At 39.2% G+C, this 19,733-nt stretch overlaps 1 protein-coding gene across 1 annotated transcript in view; it reads right to left on the bottom strand.

Annotated features, from left to right (window-relative positions):
• LOC124595339 (DNA repair protein XRCC3-like) overlaps positions 1 to 19,733 on the bottom strand; it is a 111,371-nt gene that overhangs the window by 43,679 nt on the left and 47,959 nt on the right. Inside the window, 3 exon segments of the mRNA XM_047134052.1 lie at positions 6,878 to 7,029; positions 18,681 to 18,747; positions 18,749 to 18,876. Of these exon segments, the coding sequence (XP_046990008.1) occupies positions 6,878 to 7,029; positions 18,681 to 18,747; positions 18,749 to 18,876 (347 nt within the window).

Raw genomic sequence — 19,733 nt, 5'->3', positions numbered from 1 at the left:
TATACAATATTAGCAAAATTTGATCAAAATCTGTGACTAACACGTCAGATACCCTCCTCGTAAATTTTGACTCTGTAGCCATGTTACTGTCACAGCTGCGATTAGTTTTTTTTTTTAATTTTTTTTACTATTATTCAATATTTTCTCTGTTCAGTCAAGTCAGCCATGGCTAGCCTCCAGCTAGCTGACCTGCGCTCTGGATTTCTCCCATTCAGAGCTTCGTCAATCACCCCACCTCAAAGGGTACCACCACCTATTTATTGATGGAGCTAGTGTGGCCCAGCCTGGCCTTCACAGCAGTCAAAGCACACCCTCTTGGTTCTCACAACAGTTGCCAATTTGGCTGCTAACATTACAACAGGACACACACACAGCTGCACCTGTTTTTAAAGGATGTACTGTCTCAGTATGCTGGGCATAGCTGTATGTCACATAATTTTTTTTTCAGCAGCTTATGTCTCGGCAATCTTTAAATTTATTAACCTACAAACATTGATTATATGCAAATGCAATCAATCTGGCCTTAGCTCCCGGACTTGGCAGTCGTGTGCTTGAGGTGTACTTGCTTTTGTGTATGAATGGTGTGTGTTCCCCTGTTTCTCTTTTACTGACGAAGGCTGTGGCCAAAGGCTTTGTGAAGTCTCTTACTTGTGCCTGTTTGCAACATAAGGTGCTTCATTATGCTAAGTAGCAATCTATCTCTACCTACATTGTTAATATCTTCAGTAGCCATTGTTAACTGCTGTAGAAACAAGATGACTATAAAGGTTCTGTGAACAAGGCACTGGTGCTTCTGCCAGAAAGTTTTCAGCACTGATCAGATGCATGTAATCCCCATTACTCATGATGGGGTCAAGAAGACAACCAGAGATATGAAACAAAAAGTTCTTTCGGGGTTGAAGTATTTCTACAAGGTTGATTAAGCATTGTTATGAGTATAAAAGTGCAGTCCAAAGCCCACAAGTTTCATAACTCTCTAGGACGACGTATTTTTCCAGAGAGATTAAAATACGGGTATGTGAAACCTCTCTTCACGAAAGTTGATAAAACTGATGTATCACACTATCACTGGATCTCTCAGTTAACACATTTTCCAAAGTTCCAGAGAAACTGAAGTTCAGAGCTGTTGATTACCTGAATAGTCATGAAGTTTTCAGTTGATATTAGTTTGGTCTGTGGCAAGGTCTATAAAAAGATGATGCTATTTTCACCTTCACTGATCAAAATCTTAGCTCTCTAAACAATAAACTTGCACCAATCAGAATCCTAAGCAACTTATCAAATGCTTTTGACTAAGTACAGAACGAAATTTCTCTAATTAAAGATGACTTTCATTGTTTTAACAAGTGACAATTACTGATAGTAATGGATGTCCAGCTTCATTAGAGCGGGGCACAATAAACAATGTAGTACCACCAAGCTGAGTACTGAGCTCTTTGCTACTTCTGATGTTCATAAAAGACCTACCATTCTGGTTTGCCCTCTATGCAAATGATACGTCTCTCCAAGTTGATAAAACAGCACAATAAAAAATATGGAAACATCTGCTATACATGTCTTTGCCAATGTCCTCCAACTGGTTGAACTATAATGGACTCACTCCAAATATCACTGAAACACATTATGTACAATACCATGTGACACCAAGGAACAAGCTGGCATAAATAAAAAATAAAGGACGTCAACTCCTCCAAGTTATTAGGTGTACACACTGACAGCAAATTAAATTGGTCTGGTGATATTCCAGATCTGGCAAAGTAACTTAATTGGCTCAGCTACACACAAGGATGCAGCCTGAACTACTTACTTTGGATACTTTCACACATTATTGTCTTAGGGTGTCAACTTTCGGTAACAGGCCACTGCAAATAAAAAATGTTTTGCACAGGAGAGAGGAATGTGAATTACAAGAAGTGTCCATCCAAGACACTCTTGCAGGAATTTGCTCTGGAAACTACAGGTTTTCAAAATATATCTTTCCTCCCAACATGTTTTGTTAATAAAACCATTTTCCCTTCAAAATCAATAGTGCATATCATGTAGCACAGCAACCAAACTAACTTTATCTTTGTTGCAGAAAGGCATAGAAAGTGTTCATACTTTACTAACAGACATCAAAAGCTTTGTTCATGAAACATTGAAATTCCAGAGCAAATTGAAGCAATACATGTTGCAAAAATTGTGTTACTCAAGTGGTGAGATTTTTCAATATTAATGAGCACCTGGTTATATAGTTTTATTAATGTGATGTCTCATTACATGTAAACTTAAATACAAATTGTCATGTTGTGTGTCAAAATATCCATATTTATTTTCAAGTATTAGAATTATTCAGGGAGTCTCAGTAGTCCTTGTGTGAATACAAATTCTTATAGTATATTGTAAAATACACGGTGACTTTTTTAATAGGAAGATTTTACTTGCGTCAATGTAATTATTAGCTCGAATGTCTCACTGATGTATGCAAAGATATAAATTCTTTTTATGTTGTATAATTTACTATATTTGTATTAAGAAGTCAGTTAGTAAGAGGTATAGCATGAATGTACACCATATATTACCCCACTCTATTCATTTTTATAGTACAGGGGTAGGCAACCACAAAGCCTTCACGATCAACTATCCCGTACCAACATATCAAAGTGATCTACTTTTAAAAATTCAATTGCTACATTTTTAATTTTTGGATACCAGTACTGTAAAACAACTATTTAAAATAAAAGTTTTAAATCTTCACTATTTATTTGAAACATAAAAATTTTATTTCATAATATTCTCAAGTATATTCTTACATTAATAACACAAGAATTATTTTACATTTAATGTGAAATCTGAGTAACTGTTTTGTCAACAATGTTCTTTATATTTTGTGTATAACTTGTTACACTTAGTCGAATACACGAGCGCAGATGTTCATCAGTCAACCTTGATCTGTGTTTAAAGTTCATATTTGAAAACAATCATTCACACAGGTAGGCAGAAGCAAACAAGGCATTTATTCTAAGAGCAACATTAACTAAGATAGCGTATTTCTCCTGAGGAATTAGAGGCCAACAGGTTTTGGGTTCTGCAACACTTTTTAGAAACAAATAATTTTTAATGATATTATTTCAAGTTCAAGAGCTGCCCTATCTATGTCAAAAACTTTTCCAATGGAAGAATATATATTCAATAGTTCAATGTTAGCCCAAGGGAAAGATACAAACTGGGTTACCACTGAAATCTTTTTGAAGTCTGAAAACCGATCACTGAAATCATCCCTCAAATTGGAGATCATTATTGCAAGACATTCACTATAGCAAGGTATCTCACTTTCTTCTATTTGTCTCTTCAGAGTTGGAAAATGTCTTAATTCACCCTTCTTAAGGCAGAACTCCCACAAAAACAATTTTTCGGTAAAAGAATTTACTTCAGATATCATATCAGCAATATCTTTGCCATTGCCTTGAAGTTTAAAAAGCCAGAGAGGATCTTCAATACAAGCTGACAGACTATTCTCATCTTGTTCTAGCAAAAACAATTTGATAGCCAGTAAAAGCTTTTGGAAATATTGCAGCACTTTTCCCTTGCTGAGCCAATGCACTTCAGTGTAGAGCAGTAAATTTCCATACTGTAGTTCTAGTTCATTCACCAAATCTTTGAAAAGTCGTCTTTGAAGAGAGTGAGACCTAATTTTTTTGACTATCTTTACAACAGTGCTCAAAGTTTCATTCAAATTTAAAAACTTTCCACACAGAGACTGCTGGTATAAAATACAGTAATAAGTTAAAAACGGTGGAAAACTTTCATCTCTTTGACACAGAGCAATAAAACCAGTTTTAGAACCTCTCAAGGCTGGGGCTCCATCTGTGGTAATGCTTACAAGCTTGTGGATAGGTATTTTCTCCGATAGAATGAGTTGCTTCAGGGCAAAAAATATATCTTCTCCTCTTTTATGGCCTTTTGAAGAAATTACTTTCAAAAGTTCTTCCTTGACACTAAAGTTATTAAAAACCATCCTTACAAAAACTTGAAACTGAGCAGTACCTGTTGCATCAATGGACTAATCTAATAGCATTGAAAAATGACAGCACTCATCCAAATCTGTTTTAAGTTGAGAGAAAACATCATTAGACATATTTTCAACTCTCCTTGTGACCGTTCTTGATGAAAGTTGAAGAGATTCAATGGCAGCAACTATTTCTTGAAATAAACATCTTGTCAGCAGCTTCTCGAAATGCTTCTTTTATGAATTCAACATCTTCGAAGGGTTTCTTCCTTTTCACCAATACATTCAAAACCCGATAAGAAGCAAGAGTGACAGCATCACTTTTGTCTAATGGTTTCGTGAACATGCTTTGTTGAACACTTAATTGATTTTTAAGTTTCTTGATTTTCTCTTTTCTCAGTTCAGAGCTTACAGGAAACTCTTGTGTTAATGTCTCTCAACATTTGTCTTTTTCACAAATGCAATCTTAGAGCCACACAATAAACAAATGCATGTGCCATTTCAATCTGTTATGAAAAATTCGTGTTACTATTCGGAATCAAAATGATAAATTTTTCATTTTTTTGATACACAACTCATTATGCGTGAAGTCACTGCACTACTCGTACGTTCTCGAAAAGTGTCAACAAGGTATGCAACTACGCATGCTCAGTGCTGAGTAATGACGGCACAAATAAGTTCTACCTATGTCCTTTCCACGCACTATTACATAGTAGAAGCTGGTAGTACACGGCACGAAACTCACCGCCTTTTCCTGACACATATCAAACACATTTCACACAGATGAGTGAAACAGTGGAGCAATGAGTGGTACACAGGTAGCAACTGATTTAACTATTGCGGCTGTTATCAACAAACAAAACAACTTGTGTCGAATGAGCATGCATTTTTACTGCTATGGAAAACAGTTGACAATTTTATTCAACAATTTTTCTTTTGCACTCTCAGTACTGAAGCGATCTACCAGTAGATCGTGATCGACGTGTTGTCGACCCCGTAGTAAATATTCATTACTGAAACGGAAAAAAGTACACTGACTCATTCCATATACTGAAACTCTACAGCTATTGTTATCAGTTGAACTCCTAATAATATAAATCCTGGACTTGTCAGTGAAGAGAACCCAACACCATAGACCCAGGTTTCATCTCAGGTGTTTCGTAACCCACCTTTTTCACATACCATGGAGTTGGGGGATTGATACTGTTACTTGTAATGAACAACTGAAGACTAACTGTAACATGTGGGGTCAGTTACATATTGTCTGGGCCAACACAACCCTCCCACTTCCTTTGAAAAAGTGCTACACACTACTAAACTACGCCGAGATTGCAGGTTTACTTTCAGCGTCATTACACAGGTAGCTGCTCATAGCAGTCAGCTGCAGTCAAAAGAACACTGGGAAAGAGGGTTTTGATATGAAAAAAAAAAAAAAAAAAAAACTATGCCAGTCATGAGGGTGGCAGAGGTACTTTTTTTGAGTAATTCATTCTCAGAAGATGAAATGCTGTACTATTCATATATAATTACACTGATCAGCCACAACATTATGCCCTGCCCATAGTTGGTATGTCCATCTTTGGCAAGGATAACAGGGACGATGCATCGTGACGTGGAAGCAAGGCCTTGGTAGGTCACTGGAGGGACTTGGCACCACATCTGCACACATGAGTCATCTAATTCCGATAAATTCCAGGGAGGCAGGCAATGAGCTCTCATTCCACGTTCAATCACATCCCCAGATGTATTCAATTGGGTTCAGATCTGGCGAATTGGAGGGCCAACACATAATATGGAACTTGACACTGTGTTCCCCACACCACTCCATCATACTACTGGCCTTATGACATGACACATTATCTTGTTGAACAATTCCACTGCCATTGGGAAACATTATCATCAAAGAAGGGGTGTATATGGTCTCCAATGAGAGTGTGAGACTCTTTGGCCATCATGGTGCCTTGCACAAGCTCCACTGGACACACAGATGCCCACATGAATGTTCTCCCACTGGCCCCATGGATTCCCACATGAATGTTCTCCAGATCATAACGGAGCCACCAGCAGCTTGACTTGGTCCCACAGTAGAGGTGCCAAGGAGTTGTTCCTCTGGAAGACGATTGATTCGGACCCTCCCCATCGACATGCTGAAGCAGGTCTTGGGATTCATCAGACTATGCAATGGTCTATCACTGCACAAAAGTCCAGTGCCAATAGTCATGTGCCCATTTCAGCCATGGTTGTCAATGTTATGGTGGTAACATTGGCACATGCATTGGAGTTTCATCATTAGGAGTGTTCAGTGCTGTGTGTGTTCAGTGCTGTGTGTGTTCAGACACACCTGAACTCTGCCCAACATTAAAATCTTATGTTAGTCCCACCACAATCTGCCCAGCCTACGATGTCCGACGTCTGTAATAAGGAATGACTGACCAACCCTACAATGCCTGGATGTTTTTTCACCTTGGCTGCACCACGTGTTGAAGACATTCACCACCACACTCTTCAAACAGCTCACACGTTGTGCAGTTTCTGAAATGCTCATGTCAAGCATCCATGCTATCACAAACTGCCCTCAGTCACACTCAGATAGATCGCACACCTCCCCTGTTCCAAACAAGAACAGCACACTAACTGGTACTACATGTGTTTGTGTCTGACTAGCAGTCATTTCTCACCAGGTGATGCTGCTGTCACCTGGACGGGTTTGTATCAATAGTAGGTCGGTGGTTAAAATGTTCTGGCTGATCAGTGCATCAATGTATGACTTGTAAAATCTACAATGATAACTAGAGACTTCAGTGTACTAGATTCAAAAAAGTTTTTATTTATGATTTTTACAGCTCATATTCAGCTTCTGTCAGTTACGAAAAAAGAAAGAAAACATACCACATCAGCTATATGTTCGATAAATATGTTATCACCAAAATTAATTTTTTCACGCATCAATTTGCCTCTGTTCCATGACATAGGAAAAGTTGTAATGAGCTGCTGTAATCTCTGATGAGGGAACACATCTTCAGTACAAATGAAAACTGCACCTGAAATAGAAAACACTAAAGGGTTAGCAATAATTAGCAAAAGAGGAAAATTCATTTTACATTTCTCATGTGTAATAATAGAAGTACACGCAGAATATGAAAACACCTGAACTGTGCTAGAAGTAGTGAAAAATAAAAATTCACAATGTAAATCATCGAACTATTTCGACATACATAATATGAAATTTATATTCAATTTTCACAACTTAACTCATTAAACAATATTCCTACAAGTAATGTGTTTTAAGTAATATGTTTTATCTAGATTCAGTAAACAAAAACTTAGGTAAAAAATACATGTGTCAATATTCACTGGCCACCCTATTCTTTTAGAGGCAGCTTTATTTACAGAGTAGAATTTCAAATTCAGCCTGAGATATCGAAATAATGTTTTTGGCACATTACAGTGTATAAATGAGCATGTAGTTTTCTTAACATTAATGCTCAAAATATTTTTTTCAATGTCAATGGCATCAAGTCACTGCCTTTGAGGAAGGTAGCACATGATTATTTTCCATGCAGGTACATAAGTGGGGATCAAATGAAATAATATGTATTTTAAATCGAAAAAGTCACTGTGTAGAAGAAATAAATGGAACCATGTTTCAATAGAAGTTTGACTGCTCTCTAGTGGCAATCATAATGTATCTTCCATAACTGTAACAGATAATGCTTCACATCATTCAATGATCATTGATTAGACATCTACTTGCCTCTGGAACACAGGTGGCAGAAAGAGGGGGGATAAAATCAGCTATTGGAGCTCATGGTTTGTAATGAATCGCAGTTCTCTCTGTTGTATATGAATTAACTACACACTTTTACCACAAAATTCCAAGAGTGGCAGCATACCATTGCCATTTTAATTACCTAGAACTTGGGTGACGGCATAGGATAAAGAACAACACAAAATGTATGCTGGCAGAAGCAGAGCATCTGACAAAGGACACTGCAAACTAAATTTCATTACAAGAGCAGCAAAACTCTGTGAAACACAAAATGTAAATAAGAATAAATCTCTGGCTGAATGAATGTGAAGTAGGAAATAAGTTGAGTAATGAAACTTCCTGGCAGATTAAAACTGTGTGCCGGACTGAGACTCGAACTCGGGACCTTTGCCTTTCGCGGGCAAGTGCTCTACCAACTGAGCTACCCAAGCACGACTCACGCCCCGTCGTCACAGCTTTACTTTTGCCAGTACCTCGTCTCCTACCTTTGCCAGTGCCTCGTCTCCTATCTTCCAAGGAAGGTAGGAGACGAGGTACTGGCAGAAGTAAAGCTGTGAGGACGGGGCGTGAGTTGTGCTTGAGTAGCTCAGTTGGTAAAGCACTTGCCCGCGAAAGGCAAAGGTCCCGAGTTCGAGTCTCGGTCCGGCACACAGTTTTAATCTGCCAGGAAGTTTCATATCAGTGCACACTCCACTGCAGAGTGAATATCTCATTCTGGAAGTTGAGTAATGTTATTTGATTAAATACTGCCAGCTGTTTTAGTGAGAGCAAAGATAAAGTTGAAAGTGATTTACTATCAAGGTAGTGCTTCTGTTGGTGGTACTAAAAAATGTCTAATTTGTTGGAAAATCTGTTATTCTGAAACATTTACTGTGTGAAGATTACACTCATCTTCTGCTACCATCAAGACTAATGCTCCCAACAAAGACACTGTCAATCACAATTTCCGAGTACATGTTCAGTTTAATTTTTTGTTGCATGCAACTACTGATTGCATGGCCATGTGTTATGCTGTGAACTAGCTAGCAACACTGTTCCCCTGGCGTCATTGTCATATATTGACCTCAAAGTTATTTTACTTGTGGTATAGTGATAGTTAATATTTACTACAGCATGCAGAAATAGTTTCTTGCAGTTTTTCCTCTTTGTATAATGTATGCATTGGTTCATTCCATAGTTCTCCTTCGTGATGCACTATACAGAACAGGATGAATGAATTAATGAATTTTTAATGGTACTCAATTGTTGACTTACTGACATGAAACATCATTCAGTAGTTCAATTCCTCACAAAATTTAACCACTGGCATTAGATCCTTGTGCAGTAATACATCTACCATTCTAGCACTAATAGATTGCTATATCTTGCAACTACTGCATGAGAGTGTGAGTACACTGAGTGTAGAGACACTGCGCAAGTGTACTTAAATCGACTGCCAACTATATCAGTGCAAGCTGGTCTTTAGGTATGCCATAGGAAGCGTGCACGTGGCATGGTCTCCGCCACGCCATCTGCCGGTGCCTCGCGCATATATACCGGTAAGCATGCAGCAACACTGAATTAATCCCACTATGTTCTTTTAGTCTGAACTGCTCACATCAATAGTTCTGTCTATTGTTTATGTTGTATCTTCTGTACGTTGCTTTTGTCTTGTTATGTGTGGAGTCATGAGAGGTGTATTTGAATTACTGTTCAGAGCTTCAGATATAAAGTCATATTTGTATTACTTGGATCAGTTTGGTGTATCACTTGCTTTCTACATGGTTGGTGACGAGTTTGGAACAGTTTCTGTATGTGTGGTCTTTAAGAGCAGTTTCATCAGGTTTAGTCGCTATGAATGCTGTGCCACCAGACCTGATTGAACAGCTTACATCAGCACTGACCAGCTTGTTGGTTTTGGTTAACAGATAGGGTACAGTTCCACCAGTCTATCCACCCACTTTTCCTCCATTTGATGACACAGCCAAGGATTGGGGAGCTTCCAAAAAGGACTCGGACAACATTTTCTGGCTTTTGGTGTGACAGACTTGTTTTTGTGAAAAGCCTTATTCCTCTCGTAGATTTCACCTGAGGTGTATCTTACAAGAACTGGCAGCTCTTACTTTTGATCACATATGCAGTTTATTGTCCAACTACCATTGCAAACAAATGCATGTCGTAGTGGTGCGAGGTGAATTCTACTGATGCGGCAAGAAACCAAACCAGTCATACAGGGCCTGGGCAATCGAACTTCATGGCCTTAGCCCTTAGTGATGACTCTTTTGGTGCAAGACACAATTATCTGTTTAGCTAATGACGAAGAAGTGCACCAGAAAGCTTTACTCTGTGAAACCCCCCCACTGGCAGACGTTTTGAAAATAGCACAATCCTTTGAAGTTTCTTGGGTAGCAAGTGACCAGATCGAAGCGTGGGGCGATGTGCCAGTAGTGTCATATGATGTGCCCTTTAGGATGACACACAGCTTGCATGAAAAAGCAGCAGTGGCACCAGTTAACATGCAGGCCCGGCACCGAGCAGACCAAGACTGCTCCAAGTAGCTGCGATCACCGCAGTACCAGCGTCAGCATTCTCTTTTTCCATTATTTGTTGTGTCCAGCATGGACATTTGGTGTGCCTTAAGCACTGGGCTACTTGTAATGCTTGCAGAAGGAAGGCCATATCATCTCCGTGTGTCATTCATCAAAGGTTGCTCAGGATAGGGTCATGGACGTAAACTGTGTCACTTCAATGTTCGTGACTTCTCCCAAGCTGTTAATCAATTTACGTGTTTTTTGCCTAGTGCTCCGGCTACGGGTTGACAAGTGTTGCAATGGCAATATTGAATTCTCAAACCGATTTGAGTTTAGGCTCACTATCACTGACACTGGTCATGCGGAAGCTAGTCAGTTATAACAAACAGAACATTGTACTGTTCGGACACTTTACGACATCTGCCTCTTAAAAGTCAGTGGTTTGCTCTATTAAATTTTTGGTGGTTGCTGATACCAGTGTTCAGAACTTTTTCAGAATGGACAAATTTCATGTACTTGGATTTTCTATCACTGACGCAGTTCATCTTGAGTCGAATTATGTACTGTGTACTCAATTGTACACAACGTGTGAGGAGCTTTTGGACTTTTTTTGGAATACATAGTGTGTGCTACGAATTATTCTGCACACGTTTGTTTTATATCCAAGGCTTGGCCTTGTTTTTGTGATGTATGTCCAATTCCTGTTACCTGAAAGGTCATGTGAAAACAGAATTGTACGGACTTCAATCTCTAGAGGTGGTGCGACCTCTTATGGCTAGCAAATGGTCATCTCTGCTGGTTGTAGTTCAGAAGCAGTTGGGGAAGCTTTGCCTCTGTGGTGAATTCAGTACTGGTGTCTATGTGCACTCAATCATGGATATATATCCTGTCCCACCCCAAGAGGAACTGTTGGAAAAAATACTGGATGGCTAGTACTTCCCTAAAATTGATTTGTCTGAAGCGTATGTGCCAGTTCCTGTGGACAAAGAATCTCAGAGTCCTAGTTTTGAATATTCCTTTTGATCTCTGTCAACATTTCTAACTTCCTTCTAGCATCCCTGCTGCTTTCCAACAATTTTTAGAGCAACTGACTATTCCTGTCCTTGGATTCACTAATTATCTGGATGATATTGTCGTCATGGGCTACTCCACAGCCGATTACTTGAAAAATTTGCATACTTTGTTTCCTGTCTTACTGTTTGCAGGCTTATGGTGTAACCTCGTGAAATTCCAGTTTTTTTTTATCTTCTATTGTTTATTTGGGGTTCAAGGTCTCACAGGATGGGGTTCACTCTCAGCCAGGCCACATCTCTGCTATTATGTCTATGCCCCTCGTCTACAAAGGAGCTTCAGGACTTCCTATGGAAGATAGCCTACTACCATAAATTCCTGTCAGGGGTGGCCACATTGGCCCATCCATTGCATGCTTTGTCACATAAAAACATACCTTTTTGCTGCAGTCCGGATTGCGAATGTGCTTTTCAAATGGTGAAATCCGAACTACTCTCAGCCCCTTGTTTAGCTACATTCTCTCCAGAACAGCAGATAGTTTTGGTGGCTGACACTTCGTGATACAGCCTCAGTGTGGCCCTCAGGCACTAATATGCTGACAGCCCTGAACAACCTGTTGCTTTTGTCTTTAAATCTTTCACTCAAGCCTGGAATCATTACTTTCAGACAGAAAAAAAGAGGCTCTTGTCACAGTCTATGTTCTCTAGAAATTTCATGTTCTTTTTTTGTATGGCTCCCAGTTCTACCTTATTACTGAGCACAAACTGTTGGTTTCCTTGTTTAACCCTCACAATTCCTTGCCTGACAAGGAAGCACACCACCTACAATGCTAGGCACTGTTCCTGTCTCGTTACAATTACAAAATCCATTTTTGACCTATGTCTAAGGATCTTGTCCCGCCTTCCTGTGGATCCTGATCCCGACTTTGATCATGAAGAATTGCATTGCTTCCATCTTGATACTGAAACATTGGCCACAGTTGAGGGCTTTCCAATTACAAACTTGCATATAGCAGCTGCCATTGTTGTCGATCTGGTAGGTGGTTTGATTTTTTTAACAGGGCTGGTCAGATAAACCGCCAGGTCAGGCTTCAGAGCCCTGTGCACCTATTTCTCCTTATGGTATCATTTCTCTGTTTCTGAAGGTGTTTTGCTGCTGTCAACGGAAGACTCCCTCCCAAAGTAGTCATTCCCACTGTGTTACGGCACAAGGTTCTACGCCTTCTCCACCAGGATCATTGGGGAGTTCCGTGCACTAAACTATTGGCTAGGAGACATGTTTTTTGGCCAGTGGTTGATGGCAAAAGTGTCCGTTTTGTCGCATCTTAAGAGCAGTGTGTCCAACAAAAGGCAGTTACCAGGGTGTCTCTGCTCCCAGCTGATGTATGCCAGCCATGGGAACACATTCATGTACGCTTTGCGGTTCCCTTCCTGAATTTCTATTGGTTGTTGGTTGTGGATGCATTTTCCCAGTTTCCTTAGAGTCTCCAGTGCTTATCAACATCGCCTGAGGTCACAATTCATACACTTCAGGTTTTTTTCTATTGAGAGGTTGTCTTTTACCTTATTTCATGATAATGGTTTCAGTTTGTTTCTCACACCTTTCAGAAGAACCAAATGAAAAAGTTTGATGTGGATTCTTCATGGGATGACACCTTCTCTGTTTTCTGAGAGCCTATCACTTAATGCTTATGGGGGAGCAGATTCCAGCTGAGTTGCTTCACAGCCAGCAGCCATGCACGTCCCTTCACCTTCTGTGGCCTGCAATGCATCCCGCAGTCAATTTGTCCAGCCATTTCATACCAGGATCACCCGTGTGGGTGCAAGGATTTGGTCGTCAGGTGGATACTGGCCACTGTTGTCCGCCACTGGGGACACTATCTTTGTGATGCCTGTACAGCCAATGGGCTGTTAGCATACTACTTTCATCAGTCCTGCTCCCAGTCACCATCGGACCTCACCGTCATTGCCTCAGTCAATGTTGCCAGTGGGTCCAGTCCTGTCTGCTCCACACTGGGCCCTGCCTGCTAATGTCAACGCGGAGACGGCGATGGCACTCTTCTCCCTGGTGCTGTCATCGGGCATCGTGCGCACTCATCACTCTTGGGCGTGCTCACGTCTCCACACATTTTGGTCCTATGCTCCAGTGCCTGCCTAGCACAATTTTCCAACCCTGCCGTCAGCACTGGTTGCTGCCACTTCGGAACTGATGGATATGTCTCTCGCCAGGCTGCCAGCATGTTCTATGTCACCAGGGTGCCCGAAGGAGAGGCGTGTTGAATCCTGCTACTAGGGCGTGCGAGTGTGAATGCGTCATGTGTAGTGTTGCTGCGCATGTGTACTTAAATCAATCACCCGCTGTATCAGCATGGTCCAGCCACTAAAGGCCGCCTGTAGGAAGCGTGCACATGGCACAGTCTCAGATGTGCCATCTACTGGCGACTCACACCTATATACGCACAGAGCAGCACTGTTCTTTTTAGTCTGTACCACTCACATCAGTTGTTCTGTGTATTGCTTGTGCTGTACCTTAAGTAAGATTCTTTTGTCTTATTATGTGTGGAGTCACAGGAGGCTTATTTCTGTTATTGTTCAGAGGCTTATGAATCAAGTCGTATATGTGTTATTTGGATTGGTTTCATGTATTACTTGGTTTCTACATAGATGAAAGTAACAGATGGAAAATATTTCATAACATTTACTTAAAGTGTATAAAGAACAACACTGAATGAATGTTCAGGACAAAAAGTGCTAATCATTTCAGGAAAGTATTGCTTTGTGAAAGGCACATGGTTTTGTGTTTCAACCTAACATTTATATTTAAAATAATATTGCACAGAATTTTCAACCAAAGATATATATATTTTTTAAATAACATTGCTTGTAATGACTAACTTCACTATTTTCTGTTAGTATCCTTCATCGCTTAAACAGTTTTCTATGGTATAGTTTGGATGCATGCTATATATTATTCTTATTCCAAATTTTTGTGCAGAGGATACCTCGAGAAGTTATAGAACTGCATCAAAATACTGAAAACTGCAGGCCAGTTTCACTGCTGTCTCTAGTCTCAAAAATAGCTAAGCAATCATGACAGAGACAAGTTATGTGAGTAGGCCGAAATGCAATCTCTTTAATGAAGCACAGTTTGGTTTTCAAAGTGGAAGAAATACAATATCGGCCATTGCTGAGTTAAAAAAAGTGGTACAAGCATCTTCTTAGACTTGTCCGTAGCTTTTGACACTGCTGACCACAAAATACTATTGACACACTAGGTACAAGAGTAACACTGAATGAGTGGTTTCAATTTCACTTGGAAAACACAGTGCAGACTGTGGAGATTGTTCTCACATCTGCTGGCAATAAGTTTTTAGTAAAACAATTGTCAGACAAGAACTACATCAATACAGTTCTTCCTCAGGGTAATGTATTGGGTCCAGATCTATTCTTAATATATATCGGGTGACTTCACAGACAGTGGAAGACATGTAGCAAAAGTTCTCTTTGGCAATGACAACAACATCATAGTCACTGATAAAATATTAGAAGTCCTACTACAGAAAGCAAAGGACGTTTACAGTTGGGTGGCATGTAATACATTAACTTTGAACATAAAGAAAATGAATGTATGCACTTCAGCATAAAGAGAGGAAACAATTCTGTCACTTTGAACATGGGTGATAAATCTATAATAGATTGTGTTGCAAACACAAGAGTTTTTAGGGATGAACATTCATTGTCGGCTAACACGGACTGAAAATAAAATGGTATTGGCAATGTCATCAGTATACTATGCACCTTAGTGCATAAGAGTCAATTTGTAACAACCGATGTCTTGTGGTGATATGGTGCACCTATGTATACTCAGTTCTAACTTACGCGATTCTTCTCGGGGGATCGAAGGCACAAACCACGGACACAGTTTTTAAACTTCAGAAAAGGGGAAAAGAATAATAACTGTAAATAGTGATTGGGCTCAATGTAACGAGCTATTTAAAAATTGGGCATTCTTACTGTACCAAGCAAGTGCAGACACCAATCTGTGGTGCACATCAGGGGAAGTATTACTAAGTACTGGACTAACAGTTCTAAACATATTCGTGGAACAAGAGCCAGTTACATTTACACAGGAAAACAAACAAAAAACTCAAAACAGTATTTTAAATCAGGGGATAAAATTGTATAATAAATTTTCAAAGGAAGAGAAAAAGATTATTAAAACACATTTGTTTAAAAAGGCAGCTAAAATGTTCTCCACAAGTTATGCATATTACAAAATTAAAGAGAACACAGAGGACTCAGACTAGTTGAGAGAGTAATGAAAGGGGATAACTACAGCACTTTGTCACATTTAAATACAAGATTATGGTTTACTGCTTCCACAAAGATCATCAATGTAATGTCTGTTGGCTTAGTTTTGCAGGTGGACAGTACCACATAGTTTAACATGGAGTCCAGAATTGAGGTAATGGGCATAGCATTTTCTCAGTCCACGAGTCATCAGCTGGTGTCTTTAAGTGTGAATAGCAGTGTAGATTGGAACTATGTTTTAGACTGCAAGAAACCAGACACAGTTCAGGAATCATCAGTAGGTCTCCTCAGTGTGTGGCCAGTGCAGAAGGAAACCATGGTTAATACTGCAAGTTACCTGAAACAGTTTGTGTGTAATTGAAAGAACATCATACAATAAAAGAGTTGCCGAATGAGGCAGTGCAGCTCTTAGTACACTGACCTCATATTTAGGACTGAGCCACTCTTTCCAGCCATCCTGATTTGAGTTTCCCTAGAGTGCTAAAGCAACAGCTGGGTTAGTTTCTTAATTGAGGCCACAGCTGCCCATACAACCTATCCCTGTAGGCTACCTGTCTTATCCTCTTAAAGCATGTTATGTATGCTGTGTGTTATATTTTGGTCTGCTGGTTGCCATTTCATTACCTTAACAAATCCTATATCATGGCAAGATGATCCTTGGATGAATACAGATAAATAAAATAAAATATGGTACTCTATAAATTTCAAATATTTGTTGTGACAATCAGTAATCACATTCAGATAAACAGTTGCTGGACTACAGTGTTTTAAGAAAGTATGTAATATATGCTTTCCAGTTTAAGCTCTTCATAAAATAGAACAGAATAGAATAGAATAGAATCTTTATTGTCACATGAGATGTTATTTACAATCATTTGATTGAAACATTGGTGACTCATCAATGAATAATTCTATTCCTACGTAAGTGTACCCTGAAACAAGATACACTAAAGAAAGCATATGGATACTCCCAGAAACACATTACAACATACAAAGAAAAACATGTTAGATTTCTTCCTGTTTCTTAAAATTTCCCTGAATCATTTCAGGCAAATGCCGGGCTGGTCCTTTGAAAGGGCACAGCCGATTTCCTTCCCAATCCTTCCCTAACCTGAGCTTGCGCTCCGTCTCTAATGACCTCGTTGTCGACGGGACGTTAAACACTAAGCACCACCACAAACTTCCGTAAAAGTAGTATATATGTATACAGCTAAATATATATTAAAAACAAAGATTCCATGACTTACCAAATGGGAAAGCGCTGGTAGATAGACACAATAAAAAACACACACAAACACACATTAAAAACAAAGATTCCATGACTTACCCAATGGGAATGCGCTGGTAGATAGACACAATAAAAAAAAACACACACACACACACACACACACACACACACACACACACACACACACACACACAAAATTTCAAGCTTTCGCAACCAACGGTTGCTTCGTCAGGAAAGAGGGAAGGAGAGGGAAAGACGAAAGGATGTGGGTTTTAAGGGAGAGGGTAAGGAGTCATTCCAATCCCGGGAGCGGAAAGACTTACGTTAGGGGGAAAAAAGGACAGGTATACACTCGCGCACACACACACATATATCCATCTGCTTGATGTCTGCTTGTGTCTGTATATGTGTGGATGGATATGTGTGTGTGCGCGCGCGCAAGTGTGATATAGAGTTTATAAGTAAAGACACATAAAAAAAGTACATGAACCTCCATTAAGAGAGAACATAAGTATACACAGAGCATAATGTAGAAAAAACAGAAAAACAAGTGTAATATCTCCTACTTGTGTTCCTCATTTATAACATCATCCACACTGTAGCAACATTAACTTTTAAAATATTTTTCAATGTTTCCACCTGTGGGTTCCAGCCTGCAGTTCTTTAATTTTGAATGCATTTTATTGCTAAGCTTCAAAGGCATGTAATATGGGAGTATTTTCAAATAGTGCTAGTCTGTGGCAAGGTAACATGCAATCTTGTTTGTGCCATGTTTCATAAGCATGTGTAAACAAATTTCCCTCAGAAAGATGTTTTTTAGCTCACAGAGCAGTGTTTCATATACAAACATAGAAAGAAATGTCAGTAAGTCAAAGCCTGCAAATAAAGGTTTGCGTGATTGTTTATTGTTTGTTCCACTCACAGCGATGATAATTTTTTCTGTATCTTGAACACTTCCTTTTTCAACTCCCAAAAAATTATGCCATATCTTACAACTAATATAAAATATGCACAATACATAATTTTCCTAACAGTTGAGTCAGTTACTTTATTTAGAACCCTCACTGCATAAACAAAACTATTTAACTGCTTCGGTAAGCAATCCACATGATCAGTCCACGACAATTTTTTGTTTGTGATCACTCCAAGGAATTTAACAGATTCTGCACTGATAAGTTATGAAAGCAAAGAACTGAACTATGTTATACATAGCTATTTATGATTACAACTTTTATTTTTCAGCACCCAGTCCTTGACAATCTGCCATACAGCTTTTGATTTATTTGTGGCATCTGATATGTATTTACTGTATGCCATTTGTTTTGCCTGTATTCTTTTGTATTTGTTTACATAGCTGAAAAACTCTGCATCATGGTTGTTCTTTGCTTCCATGTGCAGCTTCCTCTTTCTAGCTAGAGATCCTGATTCGTTCAGTTATCCATGAGCTCCCCCCCCCCCCCCCCCCCCCCCCCCCCCCCCCCCCCCCCCCCCGTTATGAAGGGGAAACATTTATTGAAAACACTCACAATTTCTGATGCAAAAGCATTGTAGTTTGTGTTTACTGAGTACATCCAAACAAAAATTTTTGAATATGCTGTTTTGTCAATATGCACGAATTTTGAGGCTAATGAATCAAACTCCTTCGTAAAAATTGTACACTAATGTTTGAAAAGAGTAAATTGAAAATATTAAATAGTTATTCCAGATTTTTTACACAGTTAACCTCCCCAATTCATGATAATTTTTGGATATCCACTGCAAACATGATTCAATTCAATAACAAACAAAACTTAGTGTACATGATATTGTTAACTATTTCAACAAAGGGCCTAAAAAATAAACATGAAATTATCCCAGAACCAACCTGCCCTTAAGCCTCCAATGGAGAGAGGATACTGCACGGTCCATGCCAATTGCAAACATAGCTGTGTCCTTGCCACAGCTGCTTTCCCCTGCAACTTCTGTGATGCCACATACTTTTATACCACCACGCAAGAAATCATCCAGTATTTTGCAACCCACAGATAAATAGTAGTGGTTGTTATTCAGCGCTGATTCCACTGAAACATAAAATTTTACTAATTATTTAAAGAAATGGACTTCTCCTAACTCAAGTATTGCAGCTTGTAATGTAATCAATGGAGAAACATTTCAATTATGAAACTGTGAGATAATAATGAAAGTGGTATATTTAGCATATTCTGAAAACAATTTAAGACTCAACCATTACTAACCGAACTTTTTCTTAATTTTGGCTCTGTATAGTTTTGCACTGGTAAAGTTGGAAGGCTTTGGGCCAATTATGTTTTACTCCTACTGCTGCCAACCAGAAAGACTGAATGATAGCTGAGGGGCCTTATAGTAGTCATGAGAGAATGCTGTGTCATACTGTCAGTTTCTCTGGTTTGAAAACTGAGTGATGGAACATGGCCTGCTACATATGCTACCTGCAACTTCTTGCAAAAAAAAGATTAATACTGAAAAATCAGAACATAATAAGAAATGCTGCAGACCATTGTGATCACAAAAAGGATAAAAAGGGACTACTTCGCCAACAACTCACACCAAGTTGCTACTTATACTAAAAAAGTTCAATGCACAACAAGGAGGAAACAGCTTTTCAGCATTTGTTTTGGTAATTCAGTTGCTAGGAATACATTTGAACAGTTCAATGCAATTCAGAAGACTGTGCACAGTATGCAGAATCTTAGGCCAGTTCTGCAAGATAAAGTAGAAGATTTATTTCTTTTTGTAAATTATTGTTCTATTTGTTATCTATACAGAAAAAGGTCAGAACAAGCTTCAGATATCCTGCCATAATGGTTCCATTTCATTCTGCAGATGAAACAGAACAGGGAAACTGACACTGAAATTATTTATTTGGAGAGACCTGGACAGGCAACACATCTGGAAACCT

Source organism: Schistocerca americana, chromosome 2 (assembly GCF_021461395.2).
Source record: "Schistocerca americana isolate TAMUIC-IGC-003095 chromosome 2, iqSchAmer2.1, whole genome shotgun sequence".
Classification (NCBI taxonomy): domain Eukaryota; kingdom Metazoa; phylum Arthropoda; class Insecta; order Orthoptera; family Acrididae; genus Schistocerca; species Schistocerca americana.
The sequence above is the reverse complement of the archived record's forward strand: the minus strand, read 5'-3'. Positions and strand labels throughout refer to the sequence as shown.